Source organism: Balaenoptera borealis, assembly GCF_965194805.1.
Source record: "Balaenoptera borealis genome assembly, chromosome: 1".
Taxonomy (NCBI): domain Eukaryota; kingdom Metazoa; phylum Chordata; class Mammalia; order Artiodactyla; family Balaenopteridae; genus Balaenoptera; species Balaenoptera borealis.
In genome coordinates this window covers 50608167-50625619 of record NC_138860.1, presented here as the reverse complement: position 1 = coordinate 50625619, position 17453 = coordinate 50608167, and the positions used below count along the sequence as shown (strand labels likewise).

At 43.2% G+C, this 17453-nt stretch overlaps 2 protein-coding genes across 13 annotated transcripts in view; one reads left to right on the top strand and one right to left on the bottom strand.

Annotated features, from left to right (window-relative positions):
- Positions 1–2549, top strand: part of LHX4 (LIM homeobox 4) — a 43346-nt gene extending 40797 nt beyond the window's left edge. The window contains exon 6 of the mRNA XM_082393221.1: positions 1957–2549. Within this exon, the coding sequence (XP_082249347.1) occupies positions 1957–2351 (395 nt within the window). The 3' untranslated portion in view covers positions 2352–2549. The remainder of the gene's footprint in view (positions 1–1956) is intronic.
- A 14335-nt stretch (positions 2550–16884) lies between these two features.
- The window catches only part of ACBD6 (acyl-CoA binding domain containing 6), a 224571-nt gene continuing 224002 nt past the window's right edge, over positions 16885–17453 (bottom strand). For 8 of the 12 annotated variants that reach the window (XM_082398107.1, XM_082398118.1, XM_082398108.1 and 5 more), the window contains one exon: positions 16885–17167. In XM_082398107.1, the coding sequence (XP_082254233.1) occupies positions 17013–17167 (155 nt within the window). In that variant the 3' untranslated portion in view covers positions 16885–17012. The remainder of the gene's footprint in view (positions 17168–17453) is intronic. The other 4 variants (XR_014246368.1, XM_082398111.1, XR_014246373.1 and 1 more) reach the window with 2 other exon arrangements.

Below are 17453 nucleotides of genomic sequence, written 5' to 3'. Positions count from 1 at the left end.
CGGACACATGGAAGCCGGGTTCCCAGGCCCATGGGCCCCAAGGCCTCCCCTCCTTGCCTGCGGCCCGGGGCTCCCCCACCAGCCCACGCAGCTGTGCAGGACAGCTGTGTCTCTGCCTGCGCCCTGAGCCCCCCTCCTGCACTTCTCCCCTCGGCTGGGGCACTGGCCTCCCTCCCGTGACCCCCTAGAGTGAGCCCCCTCCTCTCCTGGCGGTGGGAGGATGTGCTCAACGGGCCCGTTGCCCTGGGAAGTCAGTACTGTGAGTGCACGTGAGGTGGGGACCGGCCTCGTTCTGAAATCCCTTCCCCCACCGCTCCTGTCATCCAGTCCAGCGCAAATGCTTTGCTGCATGCGCTATATTCAAATTTGTGCGTCAGCAAAGTTGCAAATGGCTGCATGTTTTGGCTCCTTCGGTTGTTTGCAAATAGCCATGCGGTTCTCATGCAATGAGTTCTCAAAAGTGGAAGGTCTTCTGTTGTGGGGCGAAGGGAAGAGTCCTGAGCTGGGGGATCAGAAATCTGGTTTCCGGCTATGGCTCTGTCAAACTGATTCACTTCTCTTGAGCCTCAGTTTCCCCATCTATAAATGGGGAATAACCACATCCTTGCCCAACTCACACTGTTCTTGGGGATCCATGAACACAACTGACTGTGAACGTGTTTGGGGAAAGCTCAGCACATTTTTACACTTGGAAGACACGACCATCCCCTTTAGGGAGCCTGTGGCTCCCACAGAGGGCCCTGGTCACACGGGATGACAGGTGTAGGCAAAAGGCCAGTTAATGGCCATTTGACAGTGGAGCTGAGCCTTCATCGCCTGCCCCCTCTAAAGGGCATGACTCCCCTCCCCCTTTTCATTTTTGTGGGTGGGGTGAGGGACAGCCTAAGGCAGGTTGTCAGAAGGGATGGGTGTTGAAGTCCACTCTAGGGTGGCCTTGGTAGGAATGGATGCACAGGCCCAGGTGGGAATAGAAAGGAAGTCTGTGGGGCAGCAGATGGCATGAGCTGCCTGCCAGGACCATGATGTCCTGAGAGGACTGTAGCCCAGCCCAGAGGTCTGCCCGTGGGGCCCTGGGGAGGGTTCAAGGGCCTTATGATCATGTTCCAGGCCTCTTGGTGGGGGAGGTGGAAAGCCACTTAATCTCCTCTAAGCTGCTGAAATCAACGTCTGGAACATACAGGATTGTTAAGTCTCGTTTCATAGCTCCTTTCTGTTGGGTGCAGGTGGGTCCCCAGGTTGACATATCATTGGTCTCTCCAGGTAATTATATAATCTTCTTTTTCTTAAGACTAAAATTGCTCACCTCTGTTGGAGAGAGGAATTCTTCCAAGTGGCAAAGGTTCCATTAGATCCCCGTAATGAAATTCTTCCAAAAACAAGAAGGTCATTTGCCTTAATCAATCTAATACTTTGTCCCCAGTGAAGAGCTTATTGATAGACGGAGAAACCAAGTACTTTAATATTGAACCTCTTTCCCAGGTAGGCCAGAAGGCTTTTGTACACATGTCTTAGAGAGGTCCTCAGCTCCCCTGACCGTATGGGCCTGCTTGTTTCCCAACTAACTGAACCAAGCACTTTTCTCAGTTTGAAAACTTTCAGATGAAATCTTGTTAGCACAGAGTTTCTTCCATTTGTGATGTGGAGAACATATGACCCACCAAACCTCAGGCGTTCATATTCCTCAGTGTAGCCACCTTCGTACCTGAGCACACATGGGACCAACAAACTCACCAAACATTTGTCCAGCCTTCTGGGACCTGGGCGTTTGGTCTCTGCAGGTGTTTGTTCTGTTTTTTCCCCTTGATGTGGGTCAGTCTCTGGATGCCAGGCTGACATGTTGGCGTCTGGCTCATGCTTGGGCTTCTTTCCTGGTCGTGTGTATTCCTAGGTTGTGAAGAACAGGGGACCACCGGAGTCCTGGCGGCTGACAATAAATCTCCGTTCTTTTGTCCACAGAGGATCAAATTCTCTCAGAACTTGGCCACACCAATAGGATTTATGGCAACGTGGGGGACGTTACAGGCGGACAGTTAATGAATGGGAGCTTCTCCATGGACGGGACAGGACAATCCTATCAGGACTTGAGGGATGGGAGCCCCTATGGAATCCCCCAGTCTCCATCCTCCATCTCGTCCCTGCCACCCCACGCTCCTTTGCTCAATGGGCTGGATTACACGGTGGACAGTAATTTGGGCATCATTGCGCACGCAGGGCAGGGAGTCAGCCAGACGCTGAGAGCCATGGCTGGGGGACCCACCTCTGACATCTCCACAGGAAGCAGTGTAGGTTATCCCGACTTTCCAACTAGCCCAGCCTCTTGGCTCGATGAAATGGATCATCCTCCTTTTTAAACACCTCTCCTCCCCATCCTACCCGTCCTCTGGCTTGACAGAATATCTTCAAGGATCAAAAGAGACTTGCCTTTTAAGGATCAAAAGTGCGCCAATGTGAATTTCCATTATTTTCAATGGAAGTCCTCTGCCGATCCCGGGGAGGTCGCGGGACCCCGCTAGGGCTTGTTTTCCCGGGAAGTGGTGGGAGAGCAGCGTCCTCTCAGAACACAGCACAGGGGTGCAGAGCCCAGAGCGCTAGGGTGCTGGCTGGTTGGCTCCTCCTCCCTGCTTACAGGCTTTGGCTGCACAGTGCTTGGTTCACGGCATGACTGTGTCAGGCCACCTTGCTCTTTGGGAACTCTGCTCCAACTGGAGTGTCTCATGAGATGCCCCCCGCCGCCACCGAACCACTGCTCTCACCAGAACCGAGATTACCGAGGTAGAGGCGTCATGGCCCTTGAGTACTGATAAAAGTGATTTCTGGACCACCCTTATTGAACCCTACTTTTCAAAATAAAAAGTCACTTGTTAAAGGTCAGTGGAAAACTTTGATGGCCAGAGTTCGATGTTGAAAACCTGCTCCCTCCTCCTTTTTTTTTGCTGTGAAAAATATGACTTCTTCCCTACCCAGAAATACATGCCGGAGACCATTTGGTCAGTTTTGGTTTTTACGAAATCCCATCTATATCACTGAATCCCTGATGGCAAGAAGTGGTTTTCATTGCAGGTGACTCTGAGGCTGGAGCTGAGTGGCCCTGGACCATCACAGCGACTGCATGACAAGTCCCCTGGTGCACAATGTGCCTTTTTAATTTGCTTGTATTATTTATTCCACAAGACAGGCTGTGGGTTCCAAAATGATCAAAGCTAAAATATGGAGAGAACAGAACGACAATCAGTGAAAACATTTGTAGACGTTTGGACTCCAAACATGCAGTCTGTTTAGCCAAGTCAGCAGATGCCAGTCTCCCAGAGTTCTCATCCTGTAGGGCGAAATGACATTGTGTCTGTTTTGAGGGAGTTGGTTTAGATGAGCTTGTAACTCCACCTCCTCCCCGCTCACCTGCAGCCAACCCTCCTCAGCCCTTTAAAAATGTGAGCTTTCTCTGCTGTGCTAGTTGACTCAATTGGAGGACAGTCTTGGCCTCTTCCGAGTACTAGCAATGCTTCTTGGCCTATCTTGGTTGGGAGGAATCATTTAGGGAGCAGCCCTAAAATTGTCCACAGGGTTCCAAATGGTCCTCGGCTGCATCCCTCTGGGTTGCTGGCTGGACTCATGCCAGGCCCTGTGTTGCTCCAGTCCTGCTCTCAGAAAGGCAGAGCTCTCCAGCCAATGGCAGTGCAGAGACTCTCAGCTTGCGGGTCTGCAGTAGCTCATCACCAAGCCTGAGGCAAGGGCAAGGCCAACCCCCGCTTTATGAGCTGCTGTCTCTGCAACAGACTGCACTTCTACAGGAAATACCGTTGCGAATGGTGCTACAAGTCCCACTTTATGCCACACATCTGTCCATCAGGAAGCTCTCCATGTGCATACTGGATTTAGCCAGGTGGAATTTATTCCAGTCCCCTTGGGAAATGGTGGTTTGCTTCTTCTGGCCTCCCATTCTCTTAAACGAGATCAGCAGAGTGGGAAAGGGTAAGATGGCATTGCCTTTCTTTCACAGCAAGTGATGGGGCCAAAGCACCTAAGGACCCTTCCTTCCGGGAATGGTTTTGAGGAACGCAAAGATTTAGGCATAAGGTAGGCAGACTAAAGGAAGAGATAAACACTTCCTTTTTGGATGCTTCATCTTTTGTAAACTCCTTTCCAGGACTAAACTACGGTCAGTGAAGCTTCTTTAAAATATATGGTCAGTAAATTCCTGGATCAGCCTTCAGGCCATCTTTGTTCTCTGGTCAATTTTGTAGTGTACCCTTATTTTTTGATGTGCTTGATTGTTGTGATTTTTTTGCTTGGGGAGTCTGCAAATGTAGGCCCTCTGCCTGAGGTTCCAGGTGTAGGGATGATGGTGTGTTAAGCCTGGCCGATTCTGTGCTATGGGAAATTCCCCAATAATGTGACTATTCGGGGTGGGGATGGAGACACAAATGCAAGGTAACAAGTCGTGTGAAGGAAAGTGCAACCATCTTTTTGGAGGACAGCTTCTTAAGCTCACTGTTCTTAGCAGGCTGCTTACAAAACACAGGAGAAAGACTGCTAGGTTAAAACCAGTTAAAAACTGCCCCACCCAGACCACTGTCTCAGCTTGATTACTTGGAGTAGCATCTCATGGGATGTCAGAGGCGCTTTGTATTTTTGGCGAGTGCAGTACCATGAGAGCAGGCTCTTTAAGGGGGAACATCCCCCTGTGTAGCACTGCTTTTGGAGACCAGATGAAATCAACCAGTTTTTGTTTTTTAGATGGGTTAATCATGCTCACTCCCTATCCCTGGCAGGAGAATGGGAGGCCTTCCTCATTCATACAATAACAGGGGTCTCTTGAGGAACCCAGTGAATAGTGAAGGTGACGTCATGATGTCGGGAGGAGCTCCTTTGGTTTGGTGGGGTTGGCTAGCTGGGAGAGCTCTTGAGTGAGCCCTGGTCAGAAAGCCAGGAGAGCTGGATTTAAGTTCCCCAGGGCCACCTCGCCAGAAAGCAGCAAACACTGGTGCTGCATTTAGAAGCACAGTCACAATCGGTCTCAGATTTTAAGTGGATCTCCTTGCAAGTGGGATTAGGGTTATGGATGGGCTGGTGCCACCAATGAGCCGCAGCCCAAGACAGTTCCTTGGCTTTTCTGAGGCTCAGGGATGGAGAAGAACAGAACTACCCTGAGATTCGGGTCCAGGCACTCCTCTATCGCTCAGTAGTCTGTTATTGATGTATAAGGTATTACGTGGAAGCTGTTTTCCCCTTTGCGAAATGACATGGATGAATTTTAAAAACAAGATGAGACCTTCTGGAGGCATTGACAATATTTGGACCTGTCTTTGGCTCTAGGAGAGCTGTTTACTAGCAACTGTTATCTGCAGTGCCTGGCTGATAGACCTGAGGGTAGGAGGCTTCTGAATCCAGGAGCAAATGAATAATATTAAAAAAAAAAAACAAGCCCAAGTTTCCAATGGTAACTGATATAAGCAAAAACAGGATCTGTGGGGCTATGGAAGAATCTATATTTGCTGAAAAGTAGTAAGACCATGGAGGAAATACCAAATGCAAGGGCTAAGCTGGCCACTGGGTAAATCACATTGTGGGGAAGCCTGGATCCCGGCCCTTTCAGGGACTTGCTGTGCACCCTGAGGCCAACTCCTTTCTGTCCTTGTGCTTCCTCTTTCTTGCCTCATCTGACAGTTATAAAATGAAAATCAACTACCATATTGGTAACATTATTCCTGCAAACTAATACCATGAAACACCAGAGAAAGAGGATAAAATTAAGACAGAAGAAAAGCATTTAGCAGTGTCTTTCAATAAGGTTTTTTTTTTTTTTGCCAATGTAAAACATGAAATCTGGTAAGATCCCTGGGGGCCATTAGATCTTCACAATGAAGTTCACTTTGCAAGAAGTATAAGAAATCTGACAAACAAAAGACATTACCGTCTCTGAAGCTCGAGCTGGTTATTCTGAAACAACTGCCTCCTGGCTGGAGGGGTTTAAGGCTTCAGCTTAGCAAAAGCTGCGTGCTGTGTGACAGGGCACCGTCCGGCACCCGCTCCCGCACGCCCCCGCTCCCGCACGCCACTCACTATAACGACAACTTGGTTATAGCCATGGAAATAATGACCGTACCTCCTCAGCCAGCAGGGTCTGGAAGGACCGAGGAGGCTCATTTTTAAACATTGCACTTTAAAAATTGGAAACCGTGAGATGAAGAAAAATTCAATTAAGCGGAAATGAGTTTTGTTTTATTGCCTGCTGCTGAAGGGCTCTGGGCATGCTGAAAGCTAAATAAAAAGCACATCACTGCCTCTCTCTTTCTTGGGTTGGTCAATTGGCCCTTTTTGCAGTCGTCGCTCCAACTGTTCTAACACGCTGGCTGGATCCAAAAAGAGAGAGCGCAGCAAAGTCACCCAATCCACACGCTGCTTGGTAGGATCACACCGAAAGCACAGTTTCATGCTGCTAGCTCTGGTGAGGAGTCAGCTGCAGGTCTGGGAGGTGCGCCAAGCATCCTTCATCCCGGGAGGAAGAGCACAGGTGGACAGAGCGGGACACCCCACGCTCATCCGCTGCCCACCTAGAGACAAGAAGCATTTGTACGTTCCCCACTTGAGGACGGTGTTGAGCCAGACACGCAGGTTCAGGGCTGCAGGATCCCAGAAGCTGCTCTGAACTTGTACTCAAGACCTCAAAGCCTCAGATCCCCTAAGCCCTGGATTGTTGCCCTCACCCTTCGCAGTGTAAATTTTGTACAGTTAAAAAGAAATGAAGTCTCATTTCCTGGAAAAAAAAAAAAAGAAAAAGGAAAAAAAAAAAAAGGACCCACCCATCCTTATTTATTGCCATGTGACTTTGGAACACAGAAGCTGGTGCGTTTGTTTGTATGTGCCTCCTGTGTGTTGGCATGAGATGTGTATGGTAAAACTATGTCCAATAAATACGGAAATTCTTTAGAAGCCAGCGTGTCTTGCTTTTCATTTGGTTTTCTGGAAGTTTTTCTCTTGACGTAAGAAAAAGCTGTGCTGACATGGGTTCCTTTCATCACCAGAAGGAAACCCAAGATACAACTCTGAATGCAGAACCACTTACAACTATGAATACCTGCACTACTCTGTATAAGTGTTGGATAGAGGAAGTTCTCTGATGTTTCTAATACCAATTTTCTGGGGCCCCGTCCTCTGCTTCTAGGCTTAAGGAATGGGCAGAGAAAACCTGCTGGTCACATAAATTTTAGTTACTGTATGTCCTGTTGTATTTTAAAGTCCTTTATACATGTACATTTTCTCCCTTGACAAGTATGTGCAAATGTCTGTACTTGGGTGAGAGGTGGACAGAGGGACAGAAACACCTCATCAGGGCTCCTGGACAAGCTTTTCCAGGAAAAATCTCCATTCAGGTGTTTTCCCTGCAGGAGGCTTTATTAGTGTGCAGGACCTGAAGTTTAGCTAGAGTGGAAAGAGCAACAGAGATTCTTTAATAAAAAAAAAAAATTAAAGTCATAGCATTTCTTTAGAGCTGGGATTCCATCCAGGAAAAATGAGTGCTTTTTGCATTAGTGATTAGTGATTAGTTTTGTTTGGTTGAAGAGAAGATCCAAACAGAGGTGTAGCTATTAGCCACTTGCGGCTATTTAAATTTAAATTGATTAAATAAAATTAAAAGTTTAGTTCCTCACACCAGCCATATTTTAAGTGCTCAACAGCTACATGTGGCTAGTGGCTACTGTATTTGGACACACAGATACAAAACGTTTCTATCATTGCAGAAAGTTCTATTGGACAGTGCTGACAGGGTCTGGCTGAGGAGAATGGGCAGAGATAACTCATGACCTGTTTAGCTACTAGCTATCCTGGAGTACTTGCTGAAGTATTCTCAGACTCTGTGGGTAGCACCAACTTCTCTGCCATCAGATTCTGTGTGTGGCACTACACACCAGAACCACTTGCTTAGGTCTGAAACAGGAGGCTGGGCCCTGGTCCTCTGAGCAGTCTGATGTCCTGACTCAACCCAAGTCCTAGACCCACTTGTGCCCCACAGGCTACCCAGTTAAATAGGAATGATATTGCCTCCTAGGCAGCATGTCCAGTGAGCCTCTTGGGGGGGGGTTTAAAAGTCTTTTAGTGGAAACTCAGATCTCTGCTATCAAGGAAAGGGGTTGATGGTCCTTTGTCAAATCATCTCCGGTGGTAAATACTTTACTAGGCTGAGAAAGGCAAAAAACCTTTCCGGGCTATGCACCAAGGAAGGTGAAGGTGACAGCATCTAGTGGAGTGAGGTGTGGGTAGAGGACCACAGGAGGTACACGAGGACTTTTTTTTCCTTCACTAGCTCAGTCCCTTGGGTGGTTGTTAGGGAAGTTTGTAAAGAGGCTATGCGTTTTCCTGAGGCACTAATAACAGGGCTTTAGAATTCTGCCAGTGTATGCCCTATGCACCATGTCTCTAGTCTCGTGTTCTCAAACCCCTCATCACCAGCCTGTTTATGTTGAGTCTTTGCTTTCCGTACACTAACAATTGTTTTGAGTGTATCAGGCTGACAATTCATTGGACCATTTCCACTTTGTGCTCTAGTGTACACAGTTCCCACCACAGTGATAATCTAGTAACTTTTTTGGAATTATGAAATGTGTTCTCAGCTCACAAAGGAAGGAGAGGGAGGATCTGGTCCTTTTTTAGTTTTCCTTTGGTTTGGTCACTACAGACCAGCTCCTGAGCAGTGTGATTCTCCTGACAGTGGCTTTTCAAAAGGACAGTTGTTTAAAGACGAATAAAGGAAAGAAATCACTGGCGAGAAAGAATGAAATAAGACACAAACTCAGGAGATCAAAGGCTCTACAGTCAGCGTTTTCCACCTCTTTCCCAGCTATACAGCTAAAATCAGAAAAGGATAAAAAGCAATCAAAGGCAAGTCAGTATGTTGTAAATTGTAACCAATTGCCAAACTAGAAGTAAAATCATGAGAGGTGATCCTCAACGTATCTGAATGTATCTTCTTAGATTTGATATTTGAGACATAGTTTAAAAATTGTCCTTTACAGTCTAAATGGAAAATTGTTGCATCCCTTTGCCAAGCCTCCTAGAAAGGCTATTTCAGTTTTATCATTTGGAACTCCTGGCGCCTCTCCTCATAACGTCCTTTGCTGGCTGTGCAGTGAGCGGGGAGGCATGGAGCTGGGTCTGGAAGCTTATTTGGGTTGTGACTGCCTCAGGGAAATAAGCAATGGTCAGCCACTGCTGCTGGGAAGACACTGTGAGTTAGGAGGGAGGAAAAAACCCGACAAAGTTTATAAAATGGGGCCAAATCATTAGGAAGAGGGAACTTTTTATTATCATAATTCTAAAAGAAGTAATAAAAATAACCCATCCAAACTATTGTCTTCTAAATGATCAGCTGCTGCCCTAGGAGAGTGTATTACATCCTGTCAGAGAAAGCGGGTATGGCTTCTGCATGTAACATTTGTCCCTTTGTCACTTTTTCATTCATTTTCTTCTCTCATTTTTGTCCAATGTGACTTCAGGATTTTCCTTTAAAACCCTTTCCTTTGGTGATTCTTCCTTTGGCCATCTCCCGTCAAACACAAAGACTGAATTTAGGTATGTTATTAACTGGTATGTTATTCTGTAATTAAATGAACAAGTCACAGGCCATCCCTGACAAAACCCATGTTTTCCCTTCTCATGGAAGGGGCTCCTAGGAGAAAAAGGTTTCCACGTGACTTATTTATCCTTCAGGTTGTTTAGCAGACCACTGAAATGGTCAGAACTTTCAAGGCTGATACAGGCGAGGCTGTCTCTAGAGTTGGGGGAGAGTTTTTTGGTTTTGTTCTTGTGTTGTTTGTTTTCTAAGATTTATGTTTCTCTCACTTGCTTGCCAACCCTGGACCAGGATCCCCTGTTGGTTGGGAGGGGCTTGGGGATTTTGGAAAGGCTGGGAATTGCTTCCTGAAAGATATAAACCCCCAAAAGTGGTCTTGGCACACACTTGGAGTTGGAAATGAGCAGTTTTTTTTCCCAAAGGCCATTAAAATGGTAAATAGGTTTCAACAGATGGCTTCAGCACAGCAGTGGAAAGCCCAGGCAAGGACTTTGGGGTTAAACCTCATTATTTTAGTCACCTGGGACTGGCATATTATTCCAGAAAAACAAACATTTCTAAAGTTGACAGCTCTCTCCTCATCTCTAAAATAGAGATGGTGAAGGTTGTCTTCTCACTGGCAAGCTGATGGGGGGCTGCCTGTGACCTAGGGAATTGAATGCCACTTTTTTTGACACTTGTCAAACTACAGCTCACCCGGTCTACAGGAATATGATAACCAAGAACCTATATTACTGATGGGCCAGGACTTTTATACTCAATATGTTGCTGGCTTTATTATTTTTTTCAGAATCATTTTAACATTTAATGCTTCTCAATTAAAGTGATTTCCTGGAGTAGATGCCAAGCTTCGTTTAGAATGCGCATTAACCACTTTGTGTATCGGTAGTTAAAGGCACTGAGGGATTTAAACAGCAATCCACAAGTCTGTTCAGTCAAGGTTTGGCGGAATAAAGCAGATTATAAACAATAATATATGTCTTTCTCTTCTTTTTTGGAAGGGTTCCAAACTCACAAACGGAGCTAAAGTGCTATAAACATATCCAGGACTAAGCTTTGGGCTCTGCAAATGTACTCCATGAAAGCCACGGGCACTGCGGTGCCACTTTTTATCCTGTGTGTGTACGTGTGCACGTACTTTAAAAGAGCTTTTTATTACACAAAGTGTCCATCAACTGAACTTACCTTCTAAATATTAAAATGGAAACCGGGATTGCTACACAAGTGAGAGGAAAAATAAATCCTGGCTGCAGTGTGGATGATGAATTTGCTGCTACTGCTGCCCAGGGCAGCCCATTGGAAGGCACCTCTCTATTCCTTAATGCCCTCAAGGTCCTTTAAGTTCAGCCACTGCATCCAGTAGTTTTAGGTTCAAATGGTTTTTTTCCACCTATAAGAGAAACCCACACGGAGTGCCTAGAGTTCTACCACGAGGCAGATGCATGTTATAGGGGCAGGTCCTTGGATGTTTCCCTTCTGGTTTTAACCTCAGTGTTCTAGTTGAGAACACATGTTCATTCCTTCTAAGACATGTAGGAAGGAAACAAGGAAGATTCTGTCCTGAGTGTAAACTAGCATGTACCTTGTGAACATCCTGATCTGGTTTTTAGGGCTGGGGGCTCTCTATTGCTGGAAGAAGGACTACTGCCCTCAGAAATGACTCCAGTTCATGAATTTCCAAAAGAAGAGAGAGTAAAAATGTAAAACAATCACTTATTTTATAACTGTGTGAAGAAAAAGCGATGTAACAAAACACAGGAACGAAAAATTTGAATACTTTATATATGAAAGTAAAAACAGTAATAAATAAAAAACTATGAACTCCTAATAACTATGATGATCCGTACAAGGATTAAGCCATTAAGTTCTGCTTTTCAAGTAGGAGCATGACAACAATATTTCAAGGGTAAGTGAATAAAGATGAGATTAAATAGCTTTTCCTGTTCAATTCTTTAGTGTAATGCCAATTAATGCATATTTGAAAAATTGATCATACTTGGTGCATAATAAACCTTAGATGATAAGTATAACAAGGAAGCTTTTTTTTTCTTCAGTCTGATAATCACTATACTTTGACCTAAAACCCTCTGATGAAGTAGCTGTGAATGGTTACTGAAATAGTTAAAGATGCTCAAGGTAAAGCTCCAGTAATGATCATAATAATTTTTCAAATCACATGATTATAAAAGACTGCATTGAAGGCTTTTTATGCTATAAGGAGAAAGTCCAATATGTATATATAAAATCCATGAAGAGGCCTGATAAGGCACCTCTGACTGTGGTTGCTTTTGTTTTCACTTTCACTCATCCTGATAATGTGGTACAGGGAAAACTTTCGGACTTGGTATCACAGGTTTGGAAAATCACCCTGATTCTGGAAAAATAAGATCATGTATATTGAAGTGTTTTATATATATAATAAAGCTTATATAAAGATGGGCATTTCTACTGTTTCTATTTGTATAACCTTGGACAATTTCCCTAACAATTCTGAGTTTCAATTTCCTCATTTGTGAAATAGAGAAAATACCAATTATTTCTACTTTTATAATTATTCTGAGGTTCAGTTAAGATGCTTCTGTATAAAGTCCTATACAAGGTAAGGTGTGATTACTGTTAACATCATTGAAGTTAAGATGTATTGACTATAAGATACATTAGTTTATGCATTACTAAGAAAAAAAATGCTGCCAATTCAACTATAACATTGTTTGTAAAAGATATCCAATTTTGGATACTTTAAAATGTGAAAAAAATGTGCATCTTAAAATTCATCAAATATAGTATTACGACTACTATTGAAACATCTGACCCAAAACGCCTTAGGGGTTGGGATTTAAAATTCGCTCAATAAATATTTAAACTTGATATTTTCATTACTGAATTGTTGGTGGGTTACATACCTTTTTGTGATAAACATTTACTTATGAAGGCCATCTTTTAGGGACCTAAAGTTTGATGAAAGCCTTCATGTTTCAACCGTTAAATGCTAAATAAGCATTTGAAAGTCTTCATGTTCAGCTGAAGCATCTATTAGCCTGGGCACTAACCCTTCTGCAACCCAAGATCAGCTCTGTTCCCATCACACACCTTGTTCATTAATCCTCAGAGATGCCATATTGTACACGGAATAATAACCCATAGCCGAGTAGTTAAACCTGGCAGGAAGCTAAGAAATACCTATTTAATGGAAAGGTTCACTGGATTATGGCAACCCTTTAGCTGGAAAATGCTGAAACATTAAAAAAAAGCTGTAATAGATACGATTCTAGATATTATACTTTGTTACCCTTCTACCTAACAAGCATTAGAGATAACAGTATGTGTTCAGTTGGCTGACTTCTTATCTCTTTATTAGAGACATAGTTATAGTAGGTTTAAAAGATTTACTTTTTGATTATTAACTTATGAATTTCTATGAGACTTTTCAAGATATCTCATACAATATCTTGAGATAACATCATATAAGTACTTCTCAATTTCCGTGATAATGGGAAAAGGGAATGACAGTGGCCTAGAACAGTGCCTGTCATTTAGAAGGCTCTCAAGGAATATTTGTGGATTGAATGGAGGAGGAGCTTCAAAACTTCACATGAGTTTTGTGGTCTAATAAAGGGCTGAGATTCAGCAGACTTGGTCCTAACTGTGGCTCTACTACTACTCTGTGACTTTGGGCAATTTAAGTAACCTGTTTATGTCTCAGATTCATCCTCTTTTAAGTGGCCTTAAGAGCCCTTGCACTACCTACTGTACAGGGTTACTGTGGAGGGATGACAGATTAGATAATGCCCGTGAAAGCATTCTGAAAAGTCAAAAGAGCTAAATGCACATAAAAAGCCATCATTAGTCACACAGAACTGAACATGTGGGCTCATTTCTGCCCTGCAGCAGAACCAGAGGTCAAATAGGTCAGGGTCCAACTTTTTGGCCAGGGCCTCTTTAAAAATTTCCAATCGTGGTGATCAGTGATAAAACTGTTATGTATATTGTTGGAATCGTGACCAATGGTTTTAAAAAAAGATGCACTTCTCTCATTCTTTCAAATAGGCACAGCAAGACCCCATACATCATCCGGTAGAAGCACTTAAAACTATGAAAATTGGTTCAGTCAACATATTATTGTATTTCATTCAAGAATGAAATACTGTAACAAGAAGCCAGAAAAAAGAGGTTCTAAATGGGATTCACAGACCACCGTGGAGTTCAGAGATGGGCTTCAGGAGACCTGTGAACTCCTCAAAATTCCATGCGCAACACTGTGTTCTAGAGGGAGAGTGATCTGGAATTCCGCAAGAGTTAACACTGATTTAGCTGACTCAAGCAAGAGTTCTGAAGGTAACTGATTCAGATGCTTTTCTTTGCCTCCTCCGTAATGTTTGTTTACATGATTCTCTTTTTAATCCTTGTTTTTCACTAGTGTGTATCAAGACTACTGTGAAGGCAATCAGGGCCTCTTAGATCAGTTGATAGAGGGCAAAGTAAATGACAGCGTTGAATAAATATTAAATACAGAAAGAGCCATTAGCGTTGTTCTGATCACAATATCTCCAGGAAAGAAAAAGAAGAAAAAGCAACAAATTTCCTTTTTCACTTTATTAAGGGCATAGGAAAATGGGGTTAGGTATGTTTTTATGTGTAGACACACATCTATAGAGGTGGCTGGAGGACAAGACAATAGAATAAATGTGGAACCGAGAAGGAGGTTAAAGTAGAAAGGTAAAATATAAATAGTCTAGAAAATGCAAGCGATAAAGTAGCAAAAAGCAACTATTCACAACACTGACAAATGTCTTTAGTTACCCACTACCTAAAGATGCCTCCAAGCCAACTGGTTTCCAGTTTGGGAACACAATGGAGACTCAATTTTTAAAATTCTCATGTACACTAAAAATAACAAATCAGAGAGTTTGAACCAAGGATGAGGTAAACGAAATCCCAATCCCAGTAAACATTAAAAAAAAAAAGGCAGAACAATTATCTTGAAGTTCTAGTTGAATCATGACTAGAAATGAACCTTCAGGGAATTCCCTGGTGGTCCAATGGTTAGGGAATTCCTTTCACTGCCGAAGGTGTGGGTTCAATCCCTGGTCGGGGAGCTAAGATCCCACAAGCTGCATGGCACGGCCAAAAAAAGAAGAGATGAACCTTCAGAAAAAGGTTTTCTAGGATATTTTCAAATACTAATTGGCTTGAACATCACTAATCTGTCCAGGAAAAAAAATTCTGCAAAACAAAACCAAATTTACACTAAAAGTATGTCCTAGTTTTATCATGCTGAACTATATGAAAAAGTGGTTCACCACATATCTGAGGAAGTTAGCCAGCTTTCTGGTCCAGTATATTTGTGTTCTTTGCTTGGTGGTAACCACTGAAGCTTTGGCAATGGAACTCGTGATCTGGCTGAAGTGTGATGCACTACATAATAGTTCAATAATTTAAGGGGCATGAAAACAAACCAAGATCCAGTTTTCTCTGACATTTATGAATGAAATCTTCCCCTTAATAAGGCACAGGGAGAAGATCCATAGATTGTTATATACGACAGTAAGGTTTTTGAAAATTCACATACGGGCAACAAAAGTATAGAGATTTTGGAACCTGATTTTAAAATGCACTTGAAAATGTTAAGTTGATGACTGTTTTTAGTGATAGCTTTCAATGCAAATGTGAAAACTTTAAAATAAAATTAATAAAAACCAAATTACATTCTTTATTTAAAAACAACCTGTTTTAGATGTGGCAAAACAGCTTATTAAAAACTTGTCTAAGAAATACCCAGATCGAATTACAAAAGAGAAATGAAAAAAGGAGTTCCTTGATAGCTTCTTGCTCAGATAACTACCCTGTAAATCGGAAATGAATAAACACTTTTTGATTTGCTAATGTCCAAAAAATGCACAAAGTAATATCAGTTAAAAGCTGCATGCAACATCTTGGTCACTTTTACTGTAACTAATGAATAATGTTACTTAAAACACATTCAATTAATGTGGAACATAAGAGAATTTAGCTGAACAGTAGGTTGCAATGTAGCTGGGACTGTGGGAAAAGAACATAATGAAGAGAAAGCTCTGCTAGAATTACAGTAACATTTCAGTATGTACTAATGTACTTATCACTTCCACAGATAATTAAGAAGTCATATAAAAAATGAATAATCTTGGTGAGTGGTTTTGGTTTACATCTCAGAAAATAAGAGGTTAGAAAAATCACAAAATAAGCAGCATTATTAATATGCCTCATTTCTGCTCTGGAGGGGCTTCTTCCAGAAGGACAGGTTAGCTTGAGCTAATGAAACTCTTGTCCATTGTTGAGGGCTCCACTAAACAAGTTTATTGTTATCTTAGGAGTGACATGTTAGAAAAATTATCCTTTAAATGGTTATCTTGGCATCTCAACTTGTTTTTTCATTTCTCTTCCTATGACAACTATCTACTTTCCTCACATAATAAGAAATGTCAAGGAATTTCCCAGATGGAGTTCTTGAGGCTTAAAGGGGAAAATGTAGGGAGCCAGTTTCAACAGTGGCATACTTGTCTATCCTTTAAATAAAACCTGCGGCGTACTTGTCTATGTTTTTAATAAAAAATAGAAGTGCTCCAGAAGTAACTTCAATCACACCTAAGTATTGGGGCATTACGGCTGTTTCATATTAGACCCAAATAGGCCTAACAGTTCAGGCCTGAGCTAGTTACAGAGACTGCTGCCATATGCGACAGGAACATTATAGCCAATTAAAAGGGCCCTAAGGAGGTTCCTCCCTGTTTTGTAACGGTGAGTTTAAGGAATCCTGACCTAACCGGTGAATTCTCTAGAATCTGTGTTTCCATCCTAAAATGTCCAAGATTCTGAGGTCTTCCGTAAATCTGGTTGTTCCTCTGACTTTTATATCCCTTATGTGACAAAACTCTGCCCTTTCTCCCTTTTGCTTTCTTAACAGCCCTCTTCTTTCCTATCTTCCCAATTCTGTCTGAGAAAAGAATAGACGTTTTAGCTACTTATTTAGACCAGCTGTACCAAATGCCATGAGACCGTTTGAGCTCCACCATATTGGGATTTCATGGAACTTTCCCTAATTGTCAGTGTAGTACTGCCGGTTCTATTTCCCTTCTGTATGTTTTTTAAAAGAGCAGTCATGTTTAAAATTGTGAAATACGATGCGTCGCCTCTTCTCCCAGCCTCTAGAACAGTGATAAATTTCAGAGCACGCTCAGCGGAATTGGATTGTATTATGCACAGTACACATGTTCATCACCAAACGGTACTTGCTGGAATATATGCAAGTAGAAGGAATTGCTGAGACTTCAAAACCCCAGTTCCGCACAACTGATTTTATTAGCCAATGTAGACCAAAGGTGGGTGGCAAAAGAAGTGTTACTTTTGAAGTTTTCTTTCACCACTGAAGCCCTGTGCTGTTATAGACTGTGGGTTTCCAGTCTTTTGATTAAGCCTTGCCAGTTGTGTGCTGCTGTAACATCAAAGTGACCGCTCTGCACCCTGTCGCCTCCTCCGGCAGGCAGCCGTCCTGGTCTCGGAGCGTGGGGTCGGCGCCGGACTGGAGCAGCAGCTCGACAATGTCCAAAAACTCACAGGCAGCAGCTGACAGGAAAATCAACAAATACGAAAACCAAGTTACCATGAGACAGACAGTACTAGACTTCAGCAGGAAAGGCAAGTGCTGAGCAATAAGGAATCCTGAACAGTGGGCGACGGGACAGTGGCCGGGGGCGATGAGGTCTTGTAACGGAACTGCGCCGTGACGGTGGGTTTGCCAGTGTTAGGAAAATCAAATTTGCCTCTGTGGCTGCCCAGAAGCTAACAAACAAATACATTTTTTTAAATTGTGAGGCTTTTTGGACTCTATTCTTCAGGATGGGATGAAGGG